This window comes from Tribolium castaneum, chromosome 2 (assembly GCF_031307605.1).
Source record: "Tribolium castaneum strain GA2 chromosome 2, icTriCast1.1, whole genome shotgun sequence".
Taxonomy (NCBI): domain Eukaryota; kingdom Metazoa; phylum Arthropoda; class Insecta; order Coleoptera; family Tenebrionidae; genus Tribolium; species Tribolium castaneum.
In genome coordinates, this window is record NC_087395.1 from 14,919,060 (window position 1) to 14,934,154 (window position 15,095).

The 15,095-nt window shown below is 36.8% G+C and overlaps 2 protein-coding genes across 2 annotated transcripts in view; one reads left to right on the top strand and one right to left on the bottom strand.

Moving 5' to 3' along the window:
* Positions 1–13,592, top strand: part of dtn (detonator) — a 78,517-nt gene extending 64,925 nt beyond the window's left edge. Inside the window, exons 6-12 of the mRNA XM_008199116.3 lie at positions 2,868–3,011; positions 5,874–6,626; positions 6,679–7,072; positions 8,516–9,092; positions 11,399–11,829; positions 11,877–12,031; positions 12,082–13,592. Coding sequence (XP_008197338.1) covers positions 2,868–3,011; positions 5,874–6,626; positions 6,679–7,072; positions 8,516–9,092; positions 11,399–11,829; positions 11,877–12,031; positions 12,082–12,096 — 2,469 coding nt within the window. The 3' untranslated portion in view covers positions 12,097–13,592. The remainder of the gene's footprint in view (positions 1–2,867; positions 3,012–5,873; positions 6,627–6,678; positions 7,073–8,515; positions 9,093–11,398; positions 11,830–11,876; positions 12,032–12,081) is intronic.
* Positions 13,593–13,902: 310 nt separating this feature from the next.
* Positions 13,903–15,068, bottom strand: mRpL16 (mitochondrial ribosomal protein L16). Its single transcript, XM_962590.3, has 5 exons — positions 14,821–15,068; positions 14,703–14,768; positions 14,488–14,645; positions 14,240–14,438; positions 13,903–14,190 (listed from the first exon to the last, which is right to left on the bottom strand). Exons 1-5 carry the CDS (start codon positions 14,849–14,851, stop codon positions 13,931–13,933), a joined length of 714 nt encoding a protein of 237 aa, XP_967683.1. The 5' UTR covers positions 14,852–15,068; the 3' UTR covers positions 13,903–13,930.
* Between the last annotated feature and the right edge of the window lie 27 nt (positions 15,069–15,095).

Sequence of the window (15,095 nt, forward strand, 5' to 3'; positions counted from 1 at the left end):
ACTTGCTTCTTAAATTATAAAAAAATTAAACGAAAATATTTAATTTATCTCTAAAAATTTTTAGTTAACTGAGTTTGTTTAGTTAAGTCCGAAAAACATTTCTAGTTCCGAAAAACAATCTAGTAGGATTTGCACACGTCCACTATTTTTGACTAGAAAATACACACATTTGGTGATTTTTGGAGAAATTATGTCTATCTTTGGTCAAAAACGTGCTGAAAGTCACAACAAAGGTAAAAGTAATTTTAAAATTGTAGAATCAACTTATACGCCCGGTATCTTTTGATGAAATCTGGTGAAAAATTAGAGAAATAAATTAAAAAAAAGTGAAAGAAAATGTTTTCTCGAGCTAATTCGCCCACTTTTGAACTGAATGTATTTGCGTTTTAAGTGAATTATTGCAACTATATAGTTTGTAATGTTTATTTATTTAAAAAGTTTGTGTTAAAATATCTGCAAAAGAGGGTCAGTACTTGGGGCCCCGGTGGCCCAGTGGCCCAGTGGTATAAGCGCCACTTACGACCAGGGGGGTCGGGTGTTCGAATCCGGTTCAGGGTAACATTTTTTCTATGAAAAAAAGTGTAGAAAAGGTAAGTGAAACAACACGTAAGCAAAAATAAGAGATTGAGATTCGGAAGTAAAGTTACCGTTGGGGGCGCCACTGAGCTAGGTCGAAAACAGTAACAATAAATGGCGGGAAATGTTTATTCGGATATTTTGAGCGTTGTACGAATTTTGAGGGTTCACAATTATTACATTGCCAATGCGGAACGACTATTGTATCTTTGGTGGAAGAAACGAATGTTGACAAATGAGAGATGACAAGGAAAACACGAATAACAACTGACTGTTTGGTTCACTTTCTTTATTGGAAAATTATTACAAAGACATTGAAAAGCCTACCTTTTGGCATAATTTACGTTTAAGTGTATTAGCAGTTGTTAATCTTAATTGTAATTTTGTTGATTTATCGAAGTATTTCATGATTTTATCAGTGGAAAAATTCTAACCTAAAATTCACAAACTTCACTATTTTGTTGGTTTCTTGAGCCCAACTTTGTGTTCGCTGTGATCCATTACTATAGTCTTTAATTAGACAACTGTTTGATAACAATTTGTAATGAAAATTTAAATCTTTTTCACTTTTTATCCACTTTCAAATTCCAACGATAAACACTTTATACTACGAAAAACCGCAGAACCAAAGTCAAAGCTAGTATTTACCACCACGCACTTTTAAAGTGATTCTCTCTAATGTAAGCACTTAACACTATACACGCAAAATTGTTGAACAATTTATTAGATGTCAATTAAATGTGGAATTAACGAAAATTTCGTTACTGTTTTCGACATAGTTCAAAAGTCATCACCAGAGGGCGTCTAGTTAATTTTATTTCCGAATAACACATAGACGTATAAACGTAAAGCGGAGCATAAAACTGACAGAAATAAGAAAATAATGCGGCAAAAGGTAAAAGTACGTAAAGGCCCCAAATTGTAAACGTCAGAGTACATCCTAATAAAGGGAAAATACCTTTTGTTTTGAGAGAAAAAGAGATGAACGTAAAGATGAAACATAAATTCAAACTTTTGTTGAATCCTTAGATGACTTACTTCTTAAATTATAAAAAAAATTAAACGAAAATATTTAATTTATCTCTAACAATTTTTAGTTAACTGAGTTTGCTTAGTAAAGTCCGAAAAACATTTCTAGTTCCGAAAAACAATCTAGTAGGATTTGCACACGTCCACTATTTTTGACTAGAAAATACACAAATTTGGTGATTTTTGGAGAAATTATGTTCATTTTCGGTCGAAAACGTATGAAATGACACTTGAGGAGATTTGCTGTGTCCACCTGACACATTGTTAAATGCTGGCCAAAAGTTGATCAGGTGGAAAACTTATTTGAAACTAAAAGGCTTTTACTCCATATCTGGCAACACGAAAGTTCAATTTACTCTCTATGATATCTCCATCATTAAATATCGCATTTTGTGCCTCATAAAGACGTGGGGTGTATGTTGCAAACTGCAGTTGCTTATCGACCATTTCTCGTAACCGCAGTTGCAACTTATTTCACCCGAGACCATGTATTGGTAAACTAGCGCGTGTACCTGCATGATTCATTGCGAAATACTTAATTAGAAATTGCCTCGTTTATTTTTACCTGTAATGAATTATCGCTAATTAATAAACTCGGTTTTACAAGAAATGGAGACATAATACAAAGAACCAAAGAAAGTTTTAAAAACGGAGTTAAAAAATACTTAAAAATGACCCATTTTAGCACTCACATGGCTAGCCATTTTTCGTCCCACCTCTGTTATCTGTAAGAAAAATGTGCCTTTTTCCGGCAAGGACCGCATCCTCCATTTGTGGATCCATTTTCCCGCATGTAAATCCACTTTATTCCCGCGATTGATTGGTGTGGAGCTCGCGATATTATTCGTACGTCGAATATCATTTTCCGGTTAAACGGCCCCGTGGATCTATTTTCATATCGGATTCGATTTCGGGTGGAATTAATCACGCGTCCCTTGTTTTTTCGTCCAATTTCTGGCGCTTTAATGGTGTGATAGCGCCGTCAAAATTAAGGATTATCAAGTCGGAATGAGACAAGATGGACGGCTTACACTCACTAAAAGCAATTTCGTTAGATTTATGATATTAGAAGACGTCTGGAAGGGAAAAAACTCACAATGACTGAATACTAAAGCTTACGGAACAAATTTAGACGTGGAAAAGACATAATGTCGAGCAGACGGGAATTCCCGTGTAACTCGGAGGAGACATTTCGGCTTTTTTGGACTTTTTAACGCGAGAAATCGCTGCAGAGCAGTTATTGTTGCATTTTATTGTTGCAGAACTGGGAAGTACTAAACACTGCGGTTTTAACTGGTCGCCAGGTTTCTCAAGCAATGAAAGTTTTTATAGTGTCCCAAGCTGGAAAAGCTGCCGACGTCACGTTCCAGGCGTCGTGTCATTCGGAGGACGACAGTGTGTTAAAGGTACGTACATTTTTTGCAGGATAATTATTTAACGTCCTGTTCCGGAAAATTGAATTAAAGATCATTGGCAACGGTTAATTTTTGAGCGAAGCTTCTTCAAACATTAATCTGTCCGCTTGGAATTTGTTTCATATTCCTGTGCAGATCGCAGAGACGAATAAACACAGGGAATAAATAATTTAATTATACGTAAATACGCAAAGCTGAGTTTCGGAGCGATATTTTCGTGCCAAAACGGTTTTCGTTTTAAACGAATTTGCTTCGTAAATATTCTTGTTGTTTATTTAGTGATATGCGTGCTTTGAGAAAATAAATACTTGGCTTCTTATCAGCTGAATGCAGGTCACTGGGACAATTGTGTGCATTCAAGTTCAAGTAATATTTCGGGGCAGATTAATAAATCTTGAAAATGTTGTTTACGTGAAAAATGAAAGTGGATTGCGTCAGTAATTAATAATTATGTAATGGATGAACACGAGAATAACAACTCAAATGTGCTTCATAATTAAGTGCATACAACATAAATATTTATAATATTTTTCCTCAGGTCGCAAATCTATTTTTTCATAAAGCTTTTGAACTTTACTTAAACAAATAAAATACGATTCTAAAAAATACAAGAAATCAAATTTCTCTCACGACTGAGATAAAGCTGTCAGTTCTACTCACGAGTGAGTAAGTCTGGGGAAAATTGGGGAAAACAAGGAGACTGTTTATTTTATAACTATAGCAACACAGGTATTGGATTTTTTTCTTACAATGCACCAGTAAGACAAAACGTCGTATATCACACGTGATCGAAATGCCATTATAAAGCCCGTGAGTAGTCGTGCGCAAGCGCACTCGTGGGTCAAAATTCTCACTCGCGTATAATAATATATAATCACTTATAATTGATATTAAGAAAAAAACATACCTAATCTTCAATTAATCCTCCAAAATAATATAGTACCTACATTTTACGACATTGCTTTTATCAGATACTGTTATTTGAAGATCACTTGCTAAAAATTTATATTGTTCCTTCAAGTAACTGACCTGTGATTAAAAAATTAATAAACTAGTGAGACACAACAGTGAGCAGCGATATAATTATATTATTATTCCCAAGTAGATTTAGAATTTTTCACCTTTTGGTTTTTGAGTAATAACATAATGGATATTTTTTAATGGAAACCTATAATCTGTATGGCCATTTTGATAGATTTTTTAATTGTCGAAATGACAATACGTATTTTTGAATTAAGAAAAACAAAGAGACAATTTTCGTTATGTCTCCAAAATCATGGAAGTATTTAAGTTTCAAACAAAACCTTATTAAATTCTTTTTGTTAATTTTTTTGTGAAAAACAATACATTTATTCAGTTTAAAAAAATACGGTCTTACCTTATGTTACGTGACAAATCTGTTATCAAATATTTGTTTTTTATAAATAATTACTTATTTATTTTATTTTGAATCTAGTTCATTTTTTACGCTGCAATATTTCCGTGCAAGAAAGTAAAATTTGTAGTACGAATTATTTCACCAAAAATGTAATATTAAATACGTAGACAAAAGGTGCTTACTGAGACTGATTAGATATTTCAGAATAATAAAGAATTCAAATGCTTGTGATGGATATGTATTGTATTGTTAAGCTGAATGATAATAATTAATTAGAGATTAAAGGATACTGAATTAATCGTTTTACTAATTATTCACAAATTCATTACCTTGGAACCTTGAAACATATACGCCATGAGTCTGCTACAAGAATATTTTTCTGAATCTCGAAAACTAATAAACATTCAGAAAACAGCGATTGCTAATCAATAAATACTTCATATTTTTCTCTATGCAAATTTCAATTAACTAATATTTTTATATTTTATTAATACCAATATTTATAAATAATTTATATATATTTTAAGTCACACACTGACGTCTGTGTGATAGTTAGTTTTTGAGCTATAATAATTTTTTAGCAGACTCACCTTGTAAGTATAGGTATACCCGTACATTCCCCCATGTGAATACACACATTAACTTCTTTAGGACAACACTATTACATTGTTTTCTATACTTGAAATAACAAACAGTAGTATATTATATTACAAGTGATAGAAATGCATCATTATATGCGAGTGAGAATTTTGACCCACGAGTGCGCTTGAGTACGATTTCTCACGAGCTTTGAAATGGTATTTCGATCACGTGTGATATACGACGTTTTATCTTACAGGTGCATTGTAAAAAAAAAGCCAAGACCTGTGTTGTCAACAGTCTCATTGTTTTCCCCAATTTTCCCCAGATTTACTCACTCGTGAGTAGAATTGATTTCTCTCACCGAAAACAATGGTATAATGTACTTAAAAAAATGCACCTGTAAGATAAAAATTTTAATCGTCGATTATTTAATTAAAGACTATTTGACTTGTTCATTTTCCAAAACCAAGCTCAGGCAAAGAATGGATAATTTTGATTTATTTCTTGTCTTGATTTTCGACAATATCAAGTGATAGTTTACATTGTTGACGATTTCTGATGGAACTATGAAAGACACCATGAGAAAATTCCGCTCGCTATTAATAATATTATACGCGAAACGCTGTGTAACAAGCCCAATCATCTGGACGTGGAGATTCCTCGGATGCCTGAAGAAGTTTTAATACTTTGCGATGATTGCAAGAAAAACTGTTAATTGCATGTAGTAAAATACGTTAATTAGCATGATTAACACATTCCGTCATGTTTAAAAACTCGAAATATGTGCAAGTTCCCAAGCTTTGCAAAGCCGTTCGCATAACGAGTCAATTTATATTTACTGCTCCACTAGTCGTCGAGACAATCGTGAAAATCGGTTTATTTTTTCTCAACAGGTTTCCTCATCGTGCAGCTCTGTTTACGTGGACGGAAGTGAGGCCCGCGGTTCCGTTAACGGTTCAGTTCTCGTAAAATACGGCACTTATATTGGCCTCGCCCGCTTCACTGTCTGGATGCCCGAATTCCCCTTGGACCTCCAAGTGACCGACACGAGGCTGTCTCAGCTCAAGTCGTGGCGCGTCCCGGATTACCATCCCAGGTTAGTCCCGGATAGCTTTCTTCCGACTTCATTAAACTTTTACAGCGGTGTTAAATCCCGCCGGAAGAAGCGATCCTACGCCAGTAATTGGGGAGGCTCTAATCCCCCCGATGACTTGGGGAATGTGGTAGAAAAGCCGATTTGCCGGCTGAGGTATCAGCAGAGCCCAGTGGACGTTTATGCCCACTTCATGGCCGTGGACCACGACTCCGGAAGGATCAGTTATCTGATCAATCGGAGGACGTGGTTAAGGGTCACGGACTTGGTCTTGCCCTTGTTAAGGGTGAGCGACCCCCGGATTGCAAGCCTGCACGGGAGGATACTCCAAGGGCGCAGCATGGGCCGGACCGAGGTGCAGGTTCTGAGCCCCATCACGGGACGTGTCATTGGAGCCAAGGAAATCAGAGTCGGGAATGACAAAGTGGGATTATCGCGGCTTCTGGTCCAAGTTGTCTCAGGATTACAACTAAATATCTCGCCCGATAGTTCGATCGAAAACGGCTACATAGCCGAGACAAGTGTTACAAGGAAATTAACAGCTCAATACCAGGTAATTTATCGTATAATTAATTTTTAGGGCCGGTTTATATTCGTTGCTTTAGGAGGGCCTGCTTGACATCGAGCTGGAATTTTCCGATGGGACTAGAACCCCACTCAGGGATATTGCAGACTCGGATTATCACCTCGTGGTCGAGAGTCTGGACCCAGAGGTGGTGGCGTTTGCCCCCATGGTGGCGTCCCACCACCCACGCGTGATAGCAGTGGGTGAAGGCAACGGAGACTTGCTACAAGTTACTCTATTGTTAGCTGAAGAATGTAGAACTAGCAATAGGCCAAAAATGAAGGGCGCTGGGCCTCTGGCCACTGCCTCAGCTTCGGTTACTGTAGACTTTACTTCAAGTGACTTACAACACAGGCCCGATATTTTACAGAATGACGGGGGGTCGTATGGGGGCTCCAAGAGGGAATTTCAGGACCTCCAGGACATTTTAAAAGGTACGTAAAATGTTGAGAACTGCTGGTATGGCCAATGCGCTTGTCAGCAACAAAGTTTTGTCATAATTTACCAAACAGACGTGTGAGAAATGACATCATGATACGAATGGTTCTCAAAATGTGGACAATAATTGGCGTTGGTCAACTTTTATTGTCAGCAAAGTGAACGATAATAATCATAAGAGATGTTAATTGAGAAGTTCAGAATGATTTTAATTTTTTTAAAACTGCACATTAGAATTTAAAATTCTGATAAATATATTTATCTAAAAATTGGTGTACAGCTATAACCCACTGGGCCCTTTTGAATAAAAATATTTTGAACATGTTGGCATTTCCGGTTATACCGGAAGTTGGTATTAACTTTCTTATTTTAAACGGGAATATTGATTTTACTGCGTTTTTAAATAACTCGAATTCAAGGAGATTCTGGTCAGCCTTTTTTAGCCGTTTTCGAAATATTTAGGTTTTTTTGAAAATTTATGGTTTTGCATTTTTCAATCGGTAATTCTGTCATTTTTAGAGTTTTTGTTGTATGCAAATTTTCAGATGACTATTATTATTAAAACTCCCAATATTTCTAATGTGGAGTTTAGACGGAACACCCTGTATTTTTAGTCACTACTGGAATAAAGACGTATAGACGTTTCGTAAATTACTTTAGAAAAATATAAAAAATTTAATATATTCTAACTACGTAACAGCCTTTTTATAGGCCTAAGAAAGCACGTTTTCCCCATAAACATTTTACTGAATTTCATAAAGCGGATAGTAACAAAACGTAGGAATCTTTTGTTATAAGAAATTTTATTACAAAAAGGGTAGGACGTCAATAACAGTTAATGAGATTTTTTGTGGCAGAAACTGCTATCTTAATTATTGTTCTTTGTGGCTCTTGTCGAAAAAAAAAAATTAAATACGAAGCTTTACTGCTGTATTTCTACTTACATTTAATCAAAGAAGTACTAAACTTAGTCCATTTGGAGGCAATTTTTAATTAGTTCATTAACTGTTATCAAATTATAAGCGTTTTACCCTGAAATAATACACTTTCCTCCCTTGGGACTAATGGCATAACTCTCCCCTGAAATGGCCCAGGAAAATATTATTTCAGGCCGAGGTCATAAACAGCATTTAAATTAACCGGGCGCAAGCATTTACATAACTCTACTGTGAAATTTTTGAAAATGCCAGCATTCAAACAGTTTTAAAATACTCGGGAAATCGAAAATAAAAATTAAGAGGGGCATTAATTTAGTACAGCATTTCTTTATCAGCATGAATATTATTAAGGCCTCACTTAACTGCCGTCGAGCACGCAAACAATTAATTCTTCTAACGAGATATTTTAATTTAACCTTTAGGAAAATTATTTTTACTGCGATCTATCTTCCGAATTGATTAATAAATTAGCATAATAAAGACGTTGTTGTTTTTCCGCAGGCACTCCTTTGAAAGACGACGACTCGCAGGAGCCCAACGTGCAGGCCCGCCAATACCAAGGGGGCAAAGGGGTGCTGCGGCAGCACTCCCCCCAGCACATGACGCCGCTCGAAATCAGCATGTACATCCTCCTGGGCACGTTCTGCTGCGCCATCGTTGTTTTCGTGGTATCGTGCGTGGTCTACGCGTCCAAGTTCAAGGCGGAAGAAGGCGCGATTGCTCCGGGTGAGAGGGCCGCTCCGGTGGCCCCCGGAAGCCTGGTAGTGCATCGCAAACCTAGAGAAACCACGACAAACGCCCACGATTGGGTCTGGCTAGGTCGTGCCACTTTGGACAGTTCGAATCGAAATTCCTCAGTTACGAACACAAACGGAAACGAAATGAGAATTACAGCGAATCCGCTCAATTTGAATTATTGCGATCCGGATGATTGTCTAGCGACGAGTTTTAGTAATCCTAGTCATATCGAGCTGCCGAGCTCGTCGCAGGCCGATATTAATTCCAATAGGCCGATCGATAGCAACACCTATTGCAAGAGCAAGAGTGGAGGCAGCAACAATGAGGATCTACAAGTGTGGTAATTACGTTGTTTTATTACTTACATATTTTGCGTTTGCTACAATTTTCTATAAGAGAGTGTTACAAAAACAACGTTGTGCCATGTTTTGGTAATTTTGTATGCGCTACTGTTGGCATTTCAATTCTGCCACTTGCATATATTCTCAAAGTTTTGTAAAAATTAGCGTAATTCTCCAGATTAAAATAATCAATATTAGACACTTTATAAAAAGTAAAAAGACACACAGACTGATCATTTATTTATTGCACAAAACACAAATGACAAACAACAACGTAAATAAAATAAACATATAGTGCTCAAACAATGGCACACGAACTCAGTGGTACGTTGAACAGCATGTGTAGATTACTGGAAAAATCTCGAGCTACAAACTTGTTAACTCCTTCAGTTTTTCTTATTTTTTATGTTTCACACTAAATAATCGTTCCCTAATACAATGATGAATAATTATTTTTAAATTTAGGTGCTATTTAGATCAATTTTCTACATCCTTTTCCAGATTCTTTTATAATGCGTATATTCTCCAGATGCTTATTCTTTACAGTTATTTTCTAGACTCTACGCAAAATTATTTTATTAACACTTCGACGTTTTTTCTACATTCTTCAAATTTTCTTTTAGATTCTGTAGTTTCTTCCCAAAATTCTTTTAAAGTTTGGTTTAGAACTTTTCCAGATTATTCTTTAGCATTGATGCCGTGCTTTTTTTAGATTCTTTCTTCTGATTCTTTCTAAAGCCGGCTGTAGATCTAAAATCTGGACTCGTCTTTAGAATATTATATAATTCACTGTTCAGATTCTTTTTTTTTTATTTTTTTCTCCTATTTACCTATTTAAAATAATATTTTTTTACATTCTTCCAATACTCTTAAATGCTCTTTTTTAAAATTCTATAGTTTTGTTTTTTTAATCATTCTTTAGTATTGTTTGCGAACTCTTCTCTAGTATTTTCGTAAGATTCTTTTCAAACTATTTTGTTCTCTTTTGTATAGGTTTCTATAGGTTCTCTTTTGTAGATTTTGTAGATAGAACTCGTCTATAGAACTCATTTTTTAGGCTCACTCAAAATTCTTTTATAAACGCTTGTTCTACTTGTTTCAGCATTTTCCAAATTCTCTTTTCGATTCAACTTTGCTTCGTTTGAAACTTTTCCTCGTAATTTTAGCATAAAATTCTTGTTTGATTCTTTTGTAAAGTCGTCTTTAATCTGAAATCGGGGTTTTTCTTTAGATCATTTTTTCTATATCCGTTCCCAGATTCTCTATTCTCTAGATGCTTTTTTTCAATTAGTTTCTAGACTCTACCCAAAATTATTTTATAATAAATATTCTTCCACAGTTTACATTCGATTTATTTAACCTCTTCATTATATATTATTATAGTCTAATAGTTTTTCCAGAAAATTCTTTAGCATTGATTCTGGACTTTGTTTTAGATTATTTTATAAATCCTTTTTTGGATCCATTTTTATAAATCTTTTTCCAGATACTCTTTTACAAATAATTTCTCTGTTGTCTATGCAAAATATTTTTTTCCATATTGTTCGCTTTTAGATTTTTCTCTGCTCTTTTCCAAAATTCTTCTATAGTTTTGTTGAGAATTTTTCCAGTATATTTTTTAACATTGTTTTTGTACTTTTCTCAACACTTTTCTAAAGATTCTTTGATTCTTCTCTAAAACCGACTCTAGATCTAAAATGTGGACTCTCCTTTAGATTACGTTATAAAGCCATCGTTAGATTCTTTTATAAATTCTTCTTTAGAATTATTTTGTGGACTTAGTTAAAATTCTTTTTCCAGTTCTCTTTTAGATTTTATTCTGTAATTTGCTCTTTAAAAAAAATATTGTTTTGTTTAGAATACTGATATCTAAGGGTTAGGAGTTGAAACGACCAACAAATAAAACGTTCCCGTCCTCGATGTTTCTATTTGTGTAACGATTAGTACATAGCAAACAAAAAAATACAGATAAAGCTTTAAGTTCTCAATAGTAAAAAACTAACATAATATAAAAAAAATTGTCGTAAACTCTATATTAAAAAATTTGAAGCTTTTACAAATTGGCACTCCCATAGTTTTCAAAACGCCGCGAATACAGTTACAAATGCAAGAAAAATGTAGGAAGAAAGTTGTAGAGAATTAAATTTCCTACAAAAAAGTCCTATAGACCATATCTCTATCTTCAACCGTTTAGGCCCCAGAGTCGTTCAAAGACGCTTAAGCGACGGATTTGCTTCATTTAACGCAAATTTATATTTTTTGCGGACCGTCGTAAGAACAAGAAAAAATATAGTGAACATTGCAGGAACAAACCAACGCCGCCTCCACCGCTCCCCCCGCACGGCGTGCCCCTCCAGCCGAAGCCCCCGCAGCCGGTGGAGGACTACCGGCCCCCTGTTCCGCCCCATCGCAACATTGGAGTGACTTCCGAAGCCACCCCTCCCCGCAAGCATCACCACCACCACCATCACAGGAACAGCAAACACCAAGACAAGCACCACCACGACTACGGATGGGCCGTCAACGGCTGGTCCAAGGACCAGGAGGAGGAAGACGAAGACTTAGTAATGACAGCGAGCCAGGAACCCATGCGCAGCGTGTTCGAGTTCGACGACGAGCCTCCGAAGGAGGAAGAGAAGCCGGAAGAGGTGAAGCTGCGGAGCAAGCCCCCGAAGCCCGACGAGGAGGAGGTCCAGTTCGTGCAGTACCCGAAGTCGCCGAACGCGAACGGAAACGGTGAGCTGGTCCCTGTTTGAAGGCAAACCAACTGAGCGCGGTTTCAGGGCGCAGCAGCGCGGAGGTGAAGCGCGCCACCATTGTGGGGAACCCCATGTTCAGCAGCGCGGACGCGCCCCCTTCCGGCGACCTGCCGGGGCTCGACGACCTGCAGCTGGACATGGACTACGACCAGATCATGCACTATTTCGATAATCTGAAGGTACGTGGTGCAAAACCTTGATGTAATCGGCTTGATGCCGCCTGTTCCAGGAATCAAACGCCTGAGTAGAGGAGATCATTGCAAAAATCCGAGACATTTTATTGTCGTTCAGTGAGCAATACCGCGCTAGCGCACTCAACGGCAACGTCAGCCCGAACCACGTGATGAATATTAACCAAAGTTTCGATTACTTCTTTGACCATCTGAGTGAGTCGTACGCTTAATATACACCTCGACTAGGGTCAATTAAGAATAGAGAGCCTTCGCCTTCTTCTAATCGTATCAATATGTATACCCGTACTAATACATGCAATCTGCAAGACTGAATATTTAGCTTGTTATTTAGTTGAACAACGGTTGTGGCCTAAACACCATTCGCCCGCTGGAGCGTTGGTTTCCAGGCCACAACACCTTGTCTTTATCTACTACCTAGTGTTAGTCGATTCATGTGTAGGACCTAGTGTTAACGCAATATTGTTTCCCGGGTGCAACATCGAAACGACTATGAAATGTTTGGAGGAGGTTTGCAGTGATCTGAAATGTAATAATCTAGTCAAAACTGTTTAGCTTTATTTAAAGTATTTTGTACGAAACAATGCCATACTTAATGTATAAGCACAAATATGGTTCCTGATGTTACTTTGTGTTTGAAACACATTTGGTTAATTTATCGAAGCGAGACGCTGTTTTCTTTTATTATTTCACGAGTTCGAATTGTGTACAGTTTTGTATAATTGTGTAAATAGTAGATTGTATATTCCCCGAGGGGTTTTACGTTGATAGTATTATATTTTTCAAAGTGGGGTATGTTTTTTTAATGCATGGATACTCGTTTTAGTGTAAATAAATAGACTGCTTTGAAGAGTATAAGTAAGCTGTAGACGATTTATCGGTTCTAGTCCACCTCTACTAAGCGCAAAATTTCAATGTTTAGGAAGAACGCTTCAGACTTCTAGCACTATGGCAAGCTTCTAGGTAATCTAGTACATGTTTCCAGTTTTCGTACGGGTGCTCACTTTTTTTGAGATCATCTTCCATGACACTACAGTATTAGTAAGGTTTCTTGTTTGTGTTCACTCTACCGAGGGTATATATTCTTTTCGCTTATGAATGTATATATTAATATAAAAAGTTATTATTGTTAATGGACATAAAATGTTAGAACTTCCCTTGAGAATATTGTGCTTTCTAAATAAAACAAACCTAAGTGTTTATTAACATCGTAGTTTCGAAGCTGTATTCACGTTTAGTGCATTTTATACATAACATTCCCTCCTGCGCTAGCTTGTTTTAGGTATAGAATTTTGTATAAAACCGACTTTTAGTTTTATTTGACCGAACCAAAGCCACGATCGATTTATGAGTGATTAACATATCAGAAATTGTTTACCCGAACTTCCAACTGGTTACACACACCCTTCTGTTTATTTCGTTTAGTTGTTAAGCAGAACTGTATGTCATCTGTATTGATAACTTGGTGTAAATTGAGACAACTGATATATGTACAAGTACAATATGTAAGTTACCATACAAATCAGTAAAATAAAGTATTTGTAATGTGGCGGCTTCTTTACTTTCCCCACAACATTTTTGAGCGTTGGACACTCGGCTGGTAAGTTTGAAATTTTTTTTAATATAGTTTATGATAAAATTTTTGCATTATGTTTATGTCTTACTACTGAGAATTTAATGCTCTATCTGCCTGTGTTTTTTTCAAAAAAAACTTTGGACTAACTGCGCTCTCTGGCGACATTGACGGAACTATCGAGGATGGGAACGTTTTATTTGTACGTCGTTTCACATCCTAGCCTTTACATATCCGTAGTTTCATTTCGATTTCGACAATTTTTAAAATGAATGAATTACAACAATTAAATCAACTGTTTTTATTTCAAATTATTACAAATATTTCCCTAAGAATTTGTAGTCAAACGGCGACATCCACTTGTGACACCCTCCCATATTATTCTGCATGCAGTACTTCATGGTGTAATAATTCTGGTTGTTTTCTTCCTCCCACTTTTCCTTTTCCTCCCTCTCCTTCAGCATTTCGTGAGACACTGCCATCGCCTGAAAGGGCAATTTCATGGCAATGTTGTGCAGAAAACCCTTAACTTCCTTAAATTCGCATTTACCGCCCACTTCTAGAATAACTCGCCCTAAAATAAACCCTCAGAAAAGGCACAATCAGACAAAGACCCGAAATACCAGCTTTTATGGGTGTGACATAATGGTCAATCGCCCCCTTGCCGCCGCCCATCCTTTGCCCTTGCCCCTTTTTTGTGACAGGCTGCCAGGGGGCATCAACCCGCCAGATCGCAAACATTCGGTCGGGGTCTATTTTGCGCCCTATGGCAAGGCGCATCATTTCAAAGTGGGGCCACTTTAATCTGCCGCCCCCCAAAGCCTTAAAATATACGCTGAAGCGACAGCGGTCGCACTGGGGGCCAACTTACCACAATTCCGTACTGTTGGTGGATTAGGAAGTTGTGGACGGTTTCAGGGCCCCTCATAAGGCGCAGTTTTTTCTGCATCTTGGGGGCTCTCGAGCCGGGGGGGATGTAAGGGACTTTATCCATAAAACGTAGTTTTGGTCGTTCGGGCAGTTGGATATCTATGATTTTCGGTGTTTATCATAATTGTAAATGTATTTTTGTTGGGGGAAACTTACGGTCGTAATTTGGGGGCGGTGGAAAGTGTTTCATGCCGCATGATTGCAAAATGTGGACGCTGGGGACTAAAAATTTACTCCTAATTAACATTAACTCCAGTAAACTTTTGATGGTTACCTCGTAAAAGTATTAATTTTTGTATATTCATTTTTCTATTGAAATGTGAGGTTAGAAGAGTCAGTGGTGCAAAGGCGAGTACGTACTTTTGCGCGAATTCCTTTAAAATTGCCAACCTTTGATCGTGTGAAAATTTTTTTTGAATTATCTAATTAATTCTAATTTTAATTGCAACTCCAATAGTTCTCTTTAGATTACTGGAAAACGATTATAATGTATTTTTTGTTTGTTTAATTTGCATTCGTGTGTGATTCGGGTTAGAATTCGGGTAAATC